The sequence below is a fragment of the Mycteria americana genome, chromosome 4, assembly GCF_035582795.1.
Source record: "Mycteria americana isolate JAX WOST 10 ecotype Jacksonville Zoo and Gardens chromosome 4, USCA_MyAme_1.0, whole genome shotgun sequence".
NCBI classification, from domain to species: Eukaryota; Metazoa; Chordata; class Aves; order Ciconiiformes; family Ciconiidae; genus Mycteria; species Mycteria americana.
In genome coordinates this window covers 27,115,563-27,132,898 of record NC_134368.1, presented here as the reverse complement: position 1 = coordinate 27,132,898, position 17,336 = coordinate 27,115,563, and the positions used below count along the sequence as shown (strand labels likewise).

General features: G+C 37.7%; 1 protein-coding gene across 2 annotated transcripts in view; it reads left to right on the top strand.

Moving 5' to 3' along the window:
- PDS5A (PDS5 cohesin associated factor A) overlaps positions 1-16,835 on the top strand; it is an 86,674-nt gene extending 69,839 nt beyond the window's left edge. The window contains exons 27-34 of one of the 2 annotated variants that reach the window (XM_075499964.1): positions 1,369-1,501; positions 2,150-2,269; positions 3,793-3,855; positions 9,292-9,437; positions 10,649-10,754; positions 13,493-13,845; positions 14,888-15,038; positions 15,623-16,835. In XM_075499964.1, coding sequence (XP_075356079.1) covers positions 1,369-1,501; positions 2,150-2,269; positions 3,793-3,855; positions 9,292-9,437; positions 10,649-10,754; positions 13,493-13,845; positions 14,888-15,038; positions 15,623-15,658 — 1,108 coding nt within the window. In that variant the 3' untranslated portion in view covers positions 15,659-16,835. The remainder of the gene's footprint in view (positions 1-1,368; positions 1,502-2,149; positions 2,270-3,792; positions 3,856-9,291; positions 9,438-10,648; positions 10,755-13,492; positions 13,846-14,887; positions 15,039-15,622) is intronic. The other variant, XM_075499965.1, reaches the window with a different exon arrangement.
- Positions 16,836-17,336: the final 501 nt, after the last annotated feature.

Genomic DNA, 17,336 nt, shown 5'->3' with positions numbered 1-17,336 from the left:
GAAATCCCACTGTTGTTCTGGAAAGGTCTTGTTCAGGGTTGATAATGATTTATTTAATTTGTTGACTTAGTGAGGAAATCAAGCTATTGAAGTTGACATGTTAACTGGAATTACCAGCGTAAAATTTGTCCTCAATAGTAATCTTTGGATGACACAGGGTTTTGGAGAAGCTGGGTCAGTGTGGTATGTTATTGGTCCTGTATTTGTCCCATTTAAGTTCCTGAGAATAGTGAATAGATGGATGTAAAGGTATCTAACACATTTATTTACTTATAGCCTTTGTAGTTCTTGGATGCAAGTCAGAATATAGATGTCTTATTTTATTTGAACACCAGATAACTATTTAACTGTTTTGATGGAGCACAACCCTCTTTTGTTTTGAGTTTTTGCGAGAAATGTTCCTTCATCTCTTGTGTTACAATCTTCAATTTGTATCAGTTAAGAAGATTGGGGCTTTTGTGGACGCGGAATTCTAATGTTCAGTCATCCTGTTTTTCTACTTTTTTATTAGCCTCTTTCTACAAGGTAATCTCTCTTCCAGAGCTTCAGAATTAAATTAGCTACTGGCAAACTCTGCATTTCTCAGACCCACCCATATGTCTTTCCCAACTAAGTATTGTTTTACCATATTATGACTGTTGTTGACCCTCTAGCCACGTGCAGCTCTGAAGCTTGATAGCAAATGATAGTGTGGACGGACCAGTTGTGCTTTATATCATAATTGAAAAATTCTTAAAACAAACTTTTAGTCAAAATATAACGGGTTCTCCCTATGAATAAACTAGATCTAAAGAAAGAAAACTGGGAAAGCTAATTCCATTATGTCTATCTGTAAGGATTTATTTTCCTCCCATATGGAGCATCAGCAAGAATCTGACCTGCTCAGTTTTGGATCTCCTCTCCTATCTGAATTCCAGTAGGAAACCACATAGTGTGGGTAACTATCTAGCAGCAGTATGATTTGTTTAAGCCTGTTTTGAGTGTGGTCATGGTACATTGTTGATAGGAACATAGACATAGCCCAAGGTAGTGATAACAGAATTTCATCTAGATGATGAATTCTTGCTTCTATTCATATCTGGGAGATAAAAAAGTTGATTGATTGGGCAGTGTTTACAGATACAATAGAGAAGCACACTAATTTGGCAGATTTATTCTGAAGAGTACAATTAAGACTCTGTGTGTTAAAGGTCTAGACTCTATTTATACCTTCAGATGATGTTATCTGTTTATGATATCTTCAAATTGATTGTGGTTTCTTAAGAAAAAGCTCGTACAGCTGACAAAAAATTTTTAAGACATTGCTATATGTGGGAGCTGCAGTATAAAAGCTGGAATGTAATTGCTTGTGGTTTTATGGCTTTTTAGGTGCCTGTGGTTCATGCTTGAAGTTCTAATGACAAAGAATGAGAACAACAGCCATGCCTTCATGAAAAAGATGGCAGAAAACATCAAGCTTACCCGAGATGCTCAGTCTCCTGATGAGCCAAAGGCAAATGAAGTAAGAAATGCAATTCAGATAAGTGTTGGGTGATGGGACGAGGGTTTCACAAGTAGTTGATGAACAGGATTTGCAGGAAATCTGAAAGCACTAGCTCAGACATTTTTATGGTCTTTTAGAGAGAGCGTTAATCGTGAGCATTGTCTGTATGTTGCCAATCTCATTCTTTCAGAACCTTGCTGACCTTATCCAGCACACAATACCTAATGAAGTTAATAAACAAAATTTGTTAAATATTCCTGTTACTGCCTGCCTGCCTTATTTTAACTCCTACTGCCTAGTTTCTTGACATAAGTATCTTCTGCTGTTGGGGGAGGAAATACAATATTATACAGCTACTGTTGAACCTGTTAGTTTCTAGCAGAGATGAGAAACCATTTATGGTAATTTGATTGAGCAAGAGCGTCTATTGTACAGCATAGGCATGTAAAGTATTACTAGTTTTTGTTAAATAGTATCATATGAAAAATGGAGACTTCTGTATGTGTTTGAAGAGCCAACTATATGGTTAATGATGTAATTGCAAAATATGTCCTTAGTGTGGTGGTTATTTTAACACCTAGATGAAACTTTTTAAAGAACTACGTTCTCTGTACACCGTAAAAACAGTAAATAATTCCTAAAGCATACTTTTCTTTTTTTCTTCAGAAACTTTATACAGTATGTGATGTAGCACTATGTGTAATCAACAGCAAAAGTGCTTTGTGCAATGCAGATTCACCGAAGGACCCTGTATTGCCAACCAAATTTTTTACACAACCTGAAAAGGTAAATTTGTTAATTTAATTTCCAAAGTAATAAGGGAAAATACTTTGATTTTTATAACTGAGAGCTGGTTATCTCCGTAACATAATATCATGAGTGGGAAAATGCATATATTTTATCCTCAGCAATTAAATTTTTTAACATCAGCTGTATGCTATTCTGTCATATGCACGTGTGTCAGAAACGTTTGTAACCAGGTGAGAGCTAATTAGAATAAATATTGATATGTTAGCATGTATTGCTAGATAATTTCATTAAAGTGTTTTACAAGTCACAGAATCGTATAGGTTGGAAAAGACCTTTAAGATCATCGGGTCCAACCATAAACCTAACACTACCAAGTCCACCACTACACCATGTCCCTAAGCACCTCATCCAAATGTCCTTTAAATACCTCCAGGGATGGTGACTCAACCACTTCCCTGGGCAGCCTGTTCCAAGGCTTGATAACCCTTTCAGTGAAGTAAAATTTCCTAATAACCAGTCTAAAACTCCCCTGGCGCAACTTGAGGCCATTTCCTCTCGTCCTGTCACTAGTTACCTGGGAGGAGAGACTGATCCCCATCTCTCTACAACCTCCTTTCAGGTAGTTGTAGAGAGCAATAAGGTCTCCCCTGAGTCTCCTTTTCTCCAGGCTAAAGTGCATCTGAATATATGAGAATATATGTATATTCTGACTGTGTATCTGAATTAAAATGCAAAGCAGACTAAAAAGAAAAAGGGAACACTTCTTATGTTTTCCGTAGTACATTTATATCTGTCAGTAGCTGTCTGGCTATTTTGCTTGCTATACAAGTTGGTCCTCTTATTGCCCAGTAATAGATGAGTATAGCTCTACTGTCAGCGACAGCACTACTGTTCTTTAAGAGGCATACTTCTAAAAAGTATAAGTGGAACCAAAGTAATTCTCTGGACCAGACCTGATGTTTTAGTTGTACTGAAGAATACACTTCACATTTTTCAGTATCTTAGACTGTTAATTAACAGCCTTTCCAGAGTCTGTTTAAGCAAAATTTAGTTTGCTTATTTAATTGTGAAATGGCAGATGCCATAGTAACAGGGAGCTGGTGTCTGTGATAGCTACCTGCATTCAGATGTAGTGTTTTGGTCTGTGTAAACTGTACTCAGAGTGACAAAGGTAGCAACTTTCAACTTGTTTAGAGAAAACAGCACCTCTTTTCCTCTCTCTGGACTTCCCATTAAAAAGATGCAAGTGAAAAAATAGGGAGGGAAGTTTTGCTTCAGTTCAAATGATTTGTGGCATTCAAGAAGAAAAAATGTTAATCCCAACTTCAGGTATGGCATACTATCATTCAGTAATGCTTGCTACAAATCTCCTCCAAAATACTAGTTTGACCTATCTTTATTAGATTGATTCATTTGTCAGCAAGTGGCATAGTGTGAAATATCTGTAGCACTTGATAGTAGCATCTAATTTGAGAAGTCAATCGTGTATATATAAAAAAACAACAGCAAGATTGAGAGATCAAATACAAACTGATTTTTATTTTATTTTTTTTATACAGGATTTCTGCAATGACAGGAATTACATTTCAGAAGAGACAAGGGTTCTTCTTTTGACAGGAAAGGTACTGTATTTTGACAAGTTACAATTCTTTGAATATTACTCATGATTTTTTTTAAAATGTCCCAGACTGCTGTAGTTTAAAAATTGTATTAAGAGTTTGTGTGCAATAATTTGTGATTCTTTTATTTGATGGCATAATTAATGCCTTTAACATACTACCTGGTGAGTACACAACACCAAGATTGTTACCTGTGCACTGAGGGTTCTTGATTAACAGTTTTTCACATAACTACAGGTTTTTCCATTATTTAAATAAGCGTGGCATAAAGTTATGATGCAGATACTGAATTGTGATACCACTAGCATTGGAGGTCTTAAATTTTCAATCTTAATATTTTTAATATAGCTGTTAATGCTGTTAAATTCAACTGCAAATGTCTACACCCTTTTGAACATCTCATTTTATTTCAGACATAATTTGGCTGATGCCTTTACAGGGGAGAGAAAAGACCAACTCTTTTGGCAGGGGTGGGGATGCACAACAAAAAAAAAAATAAACCAAACATAAAAACCAGAACCTATTTTGATAACTTTTACCATCAGCTGTCCTTTCTTGGGATTCTGAAACTGTCCTTCCTAGGTTCTGGTTAAATTACATTGGAACGCTTTTTAGTCTAACTCAAAAAATGAGCAGGTTTTTTTTTTTGGTTTTTTTTTTGGTTTTTTTTTTTTTTTTTTTTTTTTTTTTTTTTTCCTTGAGCTTAGTGAAAGAATGCTGGCTGACCCGTAAAATATAAAAATCCTGAGAACAGTATAAATCATGGTTTTATAAAATTCATGTACATTTATTAATTTTCATGCTCTGCGTTCCATGAACTGTTACTGCATTAGTTTCTAAAGTCTTCAGTTAAAGCAGAACTTTGTGGTAATTGGTCATTGTAAGAGTAGAGACAAATGATCACTCCGTAAATAGCCATATCATTTAAAATTGCTTCTTCTCACACTGATTTTTTCATTTATACAAAAAGTTTCCGCTATCAGAGCAGTTCATGTGGGTGAGGTTTGCTCACTTGGCAGAATCCTGCCTCTCCTTGCTTCATGTTCACCCAGTGACACCAGCCTGGATGCTACTCAGTAGGCTGGGCTGGAGTTATGTTAGGAAGGGAGGCGGCAGACAGAAGACCACCTTCTTTAGCAGCAGCCAGTACCAGACTGGTGCTTTAAATATCCTCAGAAGACGGTATCTGTCTACTGCTGTAATTGTTTCACCTTTGACAACATTCAAATATAATGAATGAAGCATTTGAAGCAAGTTTAGTTGGCTGTGTAAACTTACTACATTTATCTTTTAAGGCATTCAGCAATGTAGACTAAAGCTGTGTCTTAACTAAAAAAATCTTACTGGTATAAGGCAGGCTTCTCTCCTGCATGCTGTTAAAACAGAGTTGGGGGGGGTGGGGGGTGGATGTCCCATACTAAGCTAGTATTATTGAGGGTATTTTCAGTGTTCTGGGAAAACAAGCATTTATTCCATGCTGCTGTAATACAATACACAAACACGTGCTTCTTTTCTGTCTACTTCCATTTCAGGAAACACAGATGTGTAAGGATACCCCACTGACTCAGACCAATGGTCCTTTTTGGCCTGGTATTGTTTTTCCAGAGGGACCAATACAACATGATTAGGGAGAACAAGCAAGTCTAGCCACTTTCCGCAGTATATGCCCCTTCTTACTCCCCCAGCATTCCTAATTTTTATAATGGGATGCTAGACTCTGCATCTGTGCCTGTTGGTTTTGATATCTGCTTATGGACTTGTTCCCAAATTTATCTGCTCTGGTTTTGAACCTCCTGATGCTCTGCCTTCACAACCTCATATGGCAGTAGGTGCCAGAAATCTGCAACCTGCTGGTTGTGCAGAAGCACTTTCTTTTCTCTCTTAAACGTTTTTTTCTCTCCTAATAGCTGTGCCAAATGCTTCCTACTTTTTATAAAATACTCAGTAAATTGAGCAAATAAAATATTATAAGAATAATATGTTTAAGTAAATGTTGTGCGGTATTAGCACTAGGATGGTGCAGCTATTGAACATGTGCTCAGTAACAGGCCGTTTCTACAGGGATTGTTGCTTTTTTTTTTGCTAGCCAAATGTTTTCCGGCATCTGTGGTATCTCTCTCCTTCCTGCTCCCTCATAACTTCCACACACGGGAATTATTTTTTCTTGTGGGAATGTCTTAATAAATTAACTTGTCTCTGAGGAAATGTAAAATTACATGAAGAATGTGACATGCCAGTTATGAAAACTTCCTTGACTCCTCTCCAGAGACAAAATAAAAACCTTCCTGCTGCCTACCCAGCCTGACCAAATTGGTCAGCAGACACAGCCATAGCAAGATCTAAAATACCATCACTGTATCGGAGAACCCCAGAATAGATAGATGGTGTTAAATATTTTTACACTGGCTTTCTGTATAATAAAAGTGTACGCATTTCTTACTGTTGTAGTGAACCTAATTCTGCATTACATCTTGGAAAGCCTTTCCCAGAGGTGCTTTGCTTTGCAAATATAGGATGTTAGAATCATAGAATATCTCAAATTGGAAGGGACTCATAAGGGTCATCAAGTCCAACTCCCTGCTCCTCATAGGACTACCTAAAATGAAACCATATGACTAAGAGCGTTATCCAGACGCTTCTTGAACTCTGACAGGCTTGGTGCCATGACCGCTTCCCTGGGGAGCCTGTTCCAGTGAGCGACCACCCTCTCAGTTAAGAACCTTTTCCTAATGTCCAGTCTGAACTTCCCCTGACGCAGCTTCATAACATTTCCTCGTGTCCTATTGCTGGTCACCAGAGAGAGGAGATCAGCACCTCCCCCTCCGCTGCCCCCCGTGAGGAAGTTGTAGACGCTGTGATGAGGTCGCCCTTCAGCCTTCTCTTCTCCAAGCTGAACAAACCAAGTGACTTCAGCTGCTCCTCATAAGTCTTGCCGTTGAGGCCTTACACCATCTTGGTTGCCCTCCTTTGGACACACTAATAGTTTGATGTCCTTCTTATATTGAGGCGCCCAAAACTGCACACAGTACTTGAGGTGGGGCTGCACCAGTGTAGTGTGTAGAGTGCGACAGTTGCCTCCCTCGACCAGCTAGCTGTGCTGTGCTTGAGGCACCCCAGGACACAGTTGGCCCTTTTGGCTACCAGGGCACACTGTTGACTCATATTCAACTTGCCATCAAACCAAACCCCCAGATCTCTTTCGGTGGGACTGCTCTCCAGCCTCTCATCCCCCAGTTTGTATGTATAACCAGGATTACCCCACCCCAGGTGGAGAATCAGGCACTTGCTCTTGTTAAATTTAATACGGTTGGTGATTGTCCAGCTCTCTCATCTATCCGGATCTCTCTCTGTAAGGCCTCTCTACCCTCGAGGGAGTCCACAGTTGCTCCTAGTTTAGTATCATCAACATTTAGTTAATGTATATTCAACTCCTGTGTCTAGATCATTTATGAAGACATTAAAGAGCACTGGTCCTAAAACGGAGCCTTGGGGAACTTCACTGGTGACTGGCTGCCAGCCTGATGTAACCCTGTTTGCTATAACCCTGCAAGCCCGACCCATCAGCCAATTGCTCCCCTAACATATTATGGACTTGTCTAGCTGTGTGCTGGACAGTTTATCCAGAAGGATACTGTGGGAGACAATATCAAAAGCTTTGCTAAAATCTAAAACCACCACATCTACTGGCTTCCCTTGGTCAACTAGATAGGTGACCTTGTTGTAAAAAGAAATTAGGTTGGTTAAGCAGGACTTTCCCCTTGTGAACCCGTGCTGGCTATGACCCATAACTGCATTGTCTCTCAAGTGTTTTTCAATAACTCTGAATAACTTTCTCCATAATTTTACCAGTCACTGAAGTGAGACTGACAGGCTTGTAATTACTATGGTTTGACTTCTTACCCTTCTTGAAAACTGGGACAACGTTTGCCAGCTTCCAGTTGACTGGGACCTCTCCAGACTCCCAAAACCATTGAAAAAATAATGGAGAGAGGTCCCGCAGTGACATCGGCCAGCTCTTTTTGGTACCCTGGGATGAATCCTATTGGGCCCAATAGATTTATGCTCATCCAGTTGGAGCAGCAAGTCTTGAACAAGTTCAGGGTCAGCTGGGAGTTTATCATCCCCCCAGTCATGGTCTTCCAACACAGGGCTCTGGGGGTCCCAGGGCCCATCATGGGTGTTGAAGAGAGGCGAGGGAGGCATTAAATGTGTCTGCTTTGTCTGTATCCCTATTTGTGAGGTGACCAACCTTGTCAAGCAATGGCCCAATGTTATCTCTGATCATCCTTTTGCTATTAACTTATTTTAAAAAGCCCTTTTTGTTGTCCTTCACAGTTCTGGCCAGCTTGAACTCTCATCAAGCTTTGGCCACACAAATTTTCTCCCTGCAGTGGTAACAGCGTCTCTGTAGTCCTCCCCTGTTGCCTGTCCTTGCTTCCAAAGTCCGTACACTTTCCTTTTCTGCCTAAGTTCTAAAAGAAGATCACTGCTCAGCCAAGCTAGCCTTCTGCCTCACTTGCTTGACTTCTGACATTTTGGAATTGCCTGGTCCTGTGCTTTTAAGAGATGGCTCTTAAAAAGTGACCAGCATTCCTGGACCCCAATACCTTCAAAAGCAGGTTCCCAGGGGACCTTACTAAGTAGCTCCTTCAGCAGCCCGAAGTCTTCTCTCCCCATATCCAAGGTCAAAGTTTTGCTGGCAGTTTTTCTCCTATCGCCAACAATTTGAAACTCAGCTACTTCATGGTCACTGTGACCAAGACAGCCACCAATCACCACTTTGCCCACAAGTCCCTCTCTGTTTACAAACAACAAATCTAGGAGGACACCTTTCCTAGTTGGCTCCCTTAGTACCTGCACCAAGAAGTTATCTTCAACATGCTTCAGAAATTTCCTGGACCTGTTTGTCTCTGCTGTATGATATTCCCAGTTGATGTCTGGGAAGTGAAAATCACCCAAAAGGACGAGGACAGTTCATCTAGAGATATCCCTTAATTCCTTGTAGAATAATTCATCAGTGTTGTTGTCCTGGCTGGGTGGTCGATAGTAGACTCCCACAACAACATCCGCTTTATTTGCTTTCCCCTTCATCCTTACCCAGAAGCTCTCAACTGATTCTAATGTAATATTAGATTAATATTATTTCCTTCTAATATTACCTAACATTCTGGCTTTTGTTGAGACTTCTCCAGCTGCTATCCCTTCAAAGCATGAGAGAGAGCAAGGCAGTTTGATGAAGTGCTGTTAAATTATAAGAAATAAAAGTAGGATAGACAGCGGTTTTTAAGTAAAGATGAAGTCTGTAGCTCTAAACTGATGGCATTGTGATTGAGACTGTTAATCCAGAAAAAGTATTTTAAAATACTCCAGAAAATATTTAAAAAATTAAATATGTATCTGAAGTTCCCATTTTTTTAAGATTTAAACATTTTCTTCTAGCCAAAACCGACTGGTGTATTAGGTACAGTAAACAAACCATTATCTGCAACTGGAAGGAGACCGTATATTAGAACTACAGGATCAGAGACTGGAAGCAATATCAGTGTGAACTCTGAGCTGAGCTCTTCTGCAGGAAACAGATCAAGGTACAGGAGTTTGAAATTTCTTTCATCAACTGTTTACTTCATGTTCTCCACTGTGCTTCCATGTTTTAGGACAGGAGATGATTTGGTGTGTGTGCCTGTGTGTTTGAAGAGTGTCTTTATTTTGTCCATTTTTTAAAAATGTCATGGTTCTCTATAGGTAAAATCACTATCTTTGCTTTTTGTTTTGGGTGTCTTTTAGTAGACAAAAATTCAGTACAGTGTTTAGGTGTGGCCTGCCTGAAACTACATATAATACAACAGAAGAGACACTATACTGTCTGAAATTTTGGTGGTTAATATTAATAATATTTTTACATCAGAATATATATTAATTGAAGAGACCAGCCATAATTAATACTAAACAGATTTTGCAACTCACGTATTTTTTGATGTATAAATTAGGATTAAACCTGATTGGTAACAAGAAACATTTTTGATGTAGATGAAATATTCTGACCTATTTAAGATTAAGAACAATTAAAAAGAGCTTACTGAAGAGGACCAGGATCTCTTCAACATATGATTGTAATATTCACTCTTTCTGCTACTAAGTGTTATTTTTATGTGGATTCAGAGTTTTAAAATTTATCGTAAATCTGGAGAAACAGTTTACACTTTCAAATTTTAAGAGTGTTTAATTTGTTTTGGAATTGATTAACTGGCTAAGATAAAGGGTTAAAGAAAGTAGAGAAAGTCAACTCCAGTTGCATAAGGCCAAAGGCAAGTATAACTCCGTTCAGAATTCGTTGTATAAGTTTGCATGATATATGCTGTAATAATCTTGATTTTTTTTTTTATTTTATTTTTTTTTTACTATTGTGTTTTTAAAACTATTGTATGTTTGTGTAAATTAACATGAAGTCTGAGCATTGCTGGTCTCTATTTTTCTTCACTACCTTTGCCAGTATCGGCTTTTTCTGTCTGGAAAAAGAACAGCCTTGTTTAGAGCATTGGTCTTAAATTTGCAAAAAGAATTATATGGCATTGTGTCTGTGATAAGGGATTTGGTTCAGTGACTAGCCAATCCCTTTCAGACCTTTCCCAGTTCTGGGAAGGAAAATGTAAGTGTGGACTCAGGCAAATTTGACTAGTTTTTAACTAATTTAGCCTGCCTGCCTTGATTTTTTTTTTTTTTTTTTAATAATTGCAAGCATTTTTCTTCTTTTGTTCTGGATATTTTGGGTTTATTTTGCCTTCAATTATGCTACCAGGGAACAAAGTTCGGATATATCAGAAACTGGGGTCAGTGAAAATGATGAAAATCCCGTGAGGATTATTTCAGTCACACCAGCAAAGACAGAACCTGTGAAAAACAAGGTATGTCTGGGGATTTTATGGACTGTATCTCTATAATAAGCTTGGCATCGGGGGTTTATTCAGTACACATCACTGCAGGTGGTCTCTGAGGAACTGGTAATGTCCGATTTCATTTCATGTAGTTGTATCACTTTCCTAGCCCAATAGAAAACCCCATATTTTCAAAACTACTATTTATTTTATCCAGAGTAATTAATAGAGTTCATGTGCTCAAAAATAGCACAGGCAAATCAGAAGGGACTTCCTTCTTTTTTCTGAAATTCCAAAAGATTCCCACCTTTATTCTGTGTTTTCCAGTATAAATAACAGTGCGACTGTGATTCAGAGTGAAGGTTGATACCTGTAGCTTTAACTGAAGATATTGCCAGGAAAATTTCAAGTGGTCCTCTAGCATGAAATAAACATCTATCTTTTGGATTGTGTCACAACTAAAATATTATTTGTACTTTGAGGATTTTTAATGCTTTTCCCCCCTTCCATTAGAGAGAGATGATCATGACTAAATCATAATGATTTTTTAACTTATAAAACATACAGTTGCATGCAGTTTAACAAAGGTAAATGTTCTTAACAAAGGTAAAAGTTCTGCACCTAGGATAGATTAAACTCAAGCAGCAGTACAACACACTGGGATCTGCCTGGCTGGGATGTAGGTTGGCTGAGAAGGACCTGGGGGACCATTCCAGTGGACAGCCAGTGGAGCATGAGTTGGCAGCATCCCTTGGCAGCAGTGAGGGCAGGCTGCGTCCTGGGCTGCATCATCGAGAGTACAGCCAGCAGACTGAGGGGTGTGATTATTCCCCCCTATTTGGCATTCATTAGGCCACACCTGGAATACTGTGTCCGGAATACTGTGCCCTCCCCAGTTCAACACAGATATTGAAAAACTGGAGAGCGCTTTGCAGAAGGCCACCAAGATGATAAAGGCTTGGAGAAGTTGTTGTATGAAGAAAGGTTGAAAGTGTTGGGCTTGTTCAGCCTAGGGGAGAGAAGCCTTGGGGGGATCTAATCAGTCTTTCAATGGAGAAGATGGAAGTACTCTCTTCTCAAGGCTGCATGGTGACAGGACAAAAGGCTACAGGCAGAAGTTGCTTCAAGGGAAATTCCATCTGGATATAAGGAAAAAAAAAAAAAAACCACCAAAAAAACCCACCACCCTACATTGTGAGGAAAATTAAACACTGGAATAGGTTGCCCAGAAAAGTGGTGGAATTTTGCTGTTCACAACTTGGCTTGTCAAGGGCCTTGGATAAACCCTGAGGCCCTGCTTTCAACAGAAGGTTTGACCAGATGATTTCCAGAGGTCACTTCTAACCTAGATGATTCTGTGATTCTAAAATCAAAATAGACTTCTGTAATAATGTAGGGATACATAGATTGTTCATGCTGTACGCATTTTAAGAAGTTATATATCTACTCAGTCGGTTTTGATTAGATTAAATCAGAGTAATAAGCAGGTGTTTTGGATTTGTATCATCACATAGAAAAGTTAGTTTTTCTTAATCTTTTAAAGTAACATCCACATGATATTCACATCTGTGAGCTAATGAAGAAGAAAAAATCTCCTAAATTTCAAAGTATGGTTCCTTTTTTTCTTCTTTTTCCCCAAAATAGGGTTCTTCTGAAAAGTTAGAGAAGTTAGGCAAAGCATTTATGAAATAAATCTTCAAAAATGCTATCTAGGTTCTTGAAACCTGACTTTAGTTGACATTTTCAGAGTGGTTATCTGTAAAGTTCTTATGAATAGAAGTTGTAAATGTCTGCTATGAAGCTGCTAGAACAGTCATAAAGATTACAGAGACTGCCTGACTTATTTAAACATTTAAGAAATAATGGTAGAATATTTAACAAAAAAGTCCTTGGTTCAGACACAGCACTTACAATAGTAGTGAGTGGCCTTAATTGGTGTGTTTGAAATTGCTAAGTCATCCCAGCCATACTTCTTCAGTACCCTTTTCTCTGCCCCTCCTCCTGGCTGTTTCGGAAGCCAGTGTTCAAATGAAGGTCTAGCCTCCAGTTGCTTCCTCTTTGTTTCCATATGAATACTTTTCTGTGTAGAGACCTACATTGCCACCACCCTTTCTGTTTCACATATACAGACACTGCTTCATGAAATTTAATCACTTCCATTAACTTGTTCAGCATAATGAGAAAAACATGCATGTAGGCCATACCTATTCAGATGTGACAAAGAATTAACAAAGACTGCAAGTTTCATTTGTGACTAGGTCTTACTCCCTTTTATTCCCTGCAAGCCTTGTTTTTTTCCTTTTACTGGTATTTGGGGTTTTAGTAATCTGCACTTTTACTGAAGGTTGGTCTCAAAATTTGCATATATTGAAGTAAATGTCATGTACTGTACTGGAATCATTACTCTTGCTCCTCAGTTCTCTCCTGTCGGTGGCAAAGAGGCAGTAAAAGGAGCTTGTCCAGATGAACCATCATGAGAGGAGCTGAGATTATTAGTCTTACTGTAATCTCACTTTCAAGCAACTAAAAGATACATTGGGTGCAGATGTTAACATCACACGCAGAGTAGAAAATCTTTTTGCAAGGTTAATATCTGAAATCCCATTTAGTAAAACTTTTTACTAGGTCTAAGCCCATGTGATGTGTTTTTATAAGAACACTTACTTTCCATTTTATGAACTCATGTTTCTGTCGGAGGGAGGTAACAATTTGAGTTTGCTGTTGGGAATCTTTTTTTTCCCTTCACATTCATGACTTTTATTTTCTAGGAGATTAATTCTGATCAGGCTACACAAGGAAACAGCACTGAACGTGGGAAAAAAAGAACAGCAACAGCATCTGGAACTGAGAATATTCATCAAAAACCGGAAGAAAAAAATGTAGATGAAACAGGACCATCACTCGCAGCAAAAACCAGGAGAGGGCGTCCACCCAAACCTGAACCTCAGGGTACCACTGCAAAAAATGAGGAAACAAATAAGCCACCTGTCAGGGGAAGGAAAAGGGCAGCAGTCAGTCAAGAAAGTCCAGGGAGTTTAGAGGCAGGTAACGCCAAAGCACCAAAACAGCAAGACACAGCAAAAAAGCCAGCAGCAGCACAGAGGCAAATTGATCTACAAAGGTAAAAATAAATAAATAAATAAAACGTGCCTGGGTGGGGTGGGCCTTTCCTGTCTCAAGATAGACCCTGGAATTGCAATTATAACAGATCTAGCGTATGTTAAAGGGCAATTTAAGTACCAGCGCAGCTGGAATTGGAGAACTGAATTTTTTTGGTCAGAACAGGATCATCTAACCTGTTTTCACCAAATTATATTTTTGTCTCTTGCATCCTGATTCCCCTTACTAGCATTGCTATATAAAAGAACTAAGAGTTGAGGGTATTTCAAACGCATTCAGTAATGCCAGGTACATGGGAATTCAGGTGCTCTGCTCTGCTTCAGTTCATTGATAACAAAGGCTTGAAAATTGACCATCTTTAATGAACAGAACAAGTTGTAATTCTAACTGTAATTCTTTGTTGATATTTTGGGTCTGTGCTTGTTTACTGTTAATATTAACAAATTTTTAATATATATTTTAAGTAAATCAAAAGCAGAATTTGGAACTGTGTAAACTACAAAACAGCTCTTGGATGATAATTTATTTTTCTATACTCCAATGTTTAAATGTGGTGATTTGATTTCCAATATAAGCAAACCCCAAATGCGCATAAACACTGAGAAGTGTGTTTAGCTGAATCTGATACAATAATAATTTTAATGCAAAAGTGTCCAAAGTTGTAGAGCAATAAGATAAGGTCAGCAAACCAGTGTGTTGGAAGAAATCACAATTTAATCTAAAGGAAGAAAGAATCATTGGAATGGTTTCTTTCTAGAGATTTTGTAAATTGAAGATCTTGCAGAGAACCTTGATCAAAAAGAATTACCTTTTCCTCTCCCAGCAAGGTTCATGTACTAGTAAATTGTTCAGTCTTTCAAGAGAGTAGTATTTGTGTACTGCCTTGCAATGCTTGTTTTATACATCACATTTCTTTAAGTCTTCATAACAAACTGCACTATCCATGCCTTAAATAAGCCACCTGTATCAGATAGCTTCTTTGAAATGTGTAATACCTCAGTGTTTCTTGGAAGAAATACCAAAACATTGTTAACATTTTTCAGAAGCCAGGTGCTTGGAAGTGATGGAGATTCACTGTTGGAGATAGACTCAAGTCCAGAATATTCCCAAAATACAATGGATCTTTTTAAGGCCTGTGGGAGCAGCCAGGAAGATACTGAGGATACAGAGATAGCAGAGGGAGGCTTCCTTAAGGTGTAGCAGGCATCTTATATAGGACAATTGTGTGTTTTTATTGTAGCTTATACAATAGGGAATCAAAGAAATTTTTCTGTCTTCTAGAAAAATGTATGTAAAAATAGCTGTGTCTGATAGGGTTTTTTGCTTTCAAGTAGAGATGTACATGTTACTGTAAATATTTGAAAAACATTTGAAGTAGTGCTTGTTCTTAAGTAAGACAGGTTATTTTTATAAACCTGGGTAATTAAATACAGTTAATTAGAACAAGTCACCATTCTTATTCTCTGATTCCAGTGAAAGCTATGGATAAATGTATTTCTGTTTATGCTGAAAAAACATGACTTAGTTATGGAATTACTATTATTCAACTTGTGTATTTCCAAGTTTATCAGGAAGTTGTGCAATACAATAAGGAAATTCAGTTCTATTCAATTAATTATGCAATTGTTGAGAAGATACAAGATGGACTTAGAAGAATCACAGTATAAAGAGTGTAAAAGCTAAAATGTAAATGATATAGGTAGGATTTTCATTCAGAATCAATTGTAATTTCCATGTCCTTACGATTAACTTCTATTTCCTTTTCTCCCCCCAAAAAGGTAAAAAGAAAACTCGCTCGAAAAGGGAGGAAATGAAGGCCAAATAAAGGCATGCTCCAAGCTTCTGCAAAAACTAGGATTCAGAAATTTCCTGTACAGGAACTGAAATTACTTCAAAACACACAGCTTTCAGCTCTGAAACCAGAAGGAAAACTATGCTTCCCTTTCACATGAAATTAATCCTTCTCAATGGAAATGTAAAGCAGAAACTCTCGAGAAAGAGGCTAAAAGCATCTGTACTTATTTCCCCAGAGACTTTTTTTATGAAAAGTCAATAATTAAGCAAATTGCTTAACACTTGGTTCCAGTTCCTGCATTCTGGAGTTTAAAAGTGTATTTACACCATTAATTTTCATGCTGCATTTTTTTTTTTTTTTTAAAGAAAGTCAGAGGAGGTCCTTACACTGACATTGAAAATTCATGATCCTAGAGCCAGGTATTCCCATGTTTCACAGAAAAAGTAGAAGTCTACTGAATGGATTTTAAACAAGACTAGAGGAAAAAAAAAAAACCACAAAAAAATTTTTTTGCTTTACTTTTGGAGACTGTTTTATGTATAATTCTTTCTGCCTGCCTACTTTTCTGCAAAAATAAGATGTACAGATTTCAGTTCCCTGCTATGAAAAGTCATGTGGTGGCAATTTTATAAATGTTGCTTTCTGATTTTTATCAGAGTGGGAAAGTAATCACTTAAAATTATTATTAATTCGCAAGTAGACATTTCATTTTTTAATTTTCCCTCCATTTTAGTTTAATATAATTTGCAATAAATGTACATATTGATGTTTGTTTTATAAAAACATATATCACTTTTAAGTGTTTTTACTCCTGCGGTTCTGTTGGAATATTCTAAATTTTAAAGGAGTAAAGACAGTCCAGCATTTGATTTTATAATGTTTGTCACCAGATTTTTATTATTGATGTAAAGAAAAAAAAAAATCAATTTTTAAAAATAGTTGGACTTTGGCAGCTTTGTAAGGAAAGTTGGAAATGTTTAGGATTGCTCTCAATTTTAAGCATTGTGCTGATTGGAAGTAAGTCTGTTTTGCATTTTGTCTTCCTGTCCAGGCTCATTTTTTTAATGTTTATTTTAGACGATTGTTGCATCAATATTATGTTTCCTGGCATTGTTCAGCATAGATACAGTGTACACTTTTATGTACACATGATCATATTTAAGTTTGTTGCATAAAATAAACGCTTCTAGGTGTCACGTGGCAGTCCTTTTTTTAATTTTTTTAATTTTCTTTCACAGAAAACTACTTGCTCTATCTGTGCGTGGTCTTGGATGTTCATAGAAATATTGTATTGAGCAAAGAAGTTGTAATGCAGACAGTTACGTAGTTAAAAAGATAGATTTTTAGGGGAAGTTATGGTGCTTTATCTTGTAAAGTTGTATGGGAAGAAGGGGGTTGATCTGCAGAGTGACAGTGAACAGTTCACTTTGTTTACCTGTGGCTCAGTTCCCCATTTCTCTTCTGCAAATTGTTTGCAAATCCCTTGATGCATTGTAGAAGAGCTGGATACTGTTGACATTAGTTAAGTTAAGATTGCTCTCCTAAAATGGATAGGGCGCGGTTGTGTGCTGTTAAACAATGACTAAGTCTCTCTTATCGAGTGTTTAACTGGTGTTAGTTATTCTTCCTCGGTAACAGAGAAAATCAGACTCTCTCCACAAAGCAGTATATGCAACTCTTTTTCTAAAGCCATCTGC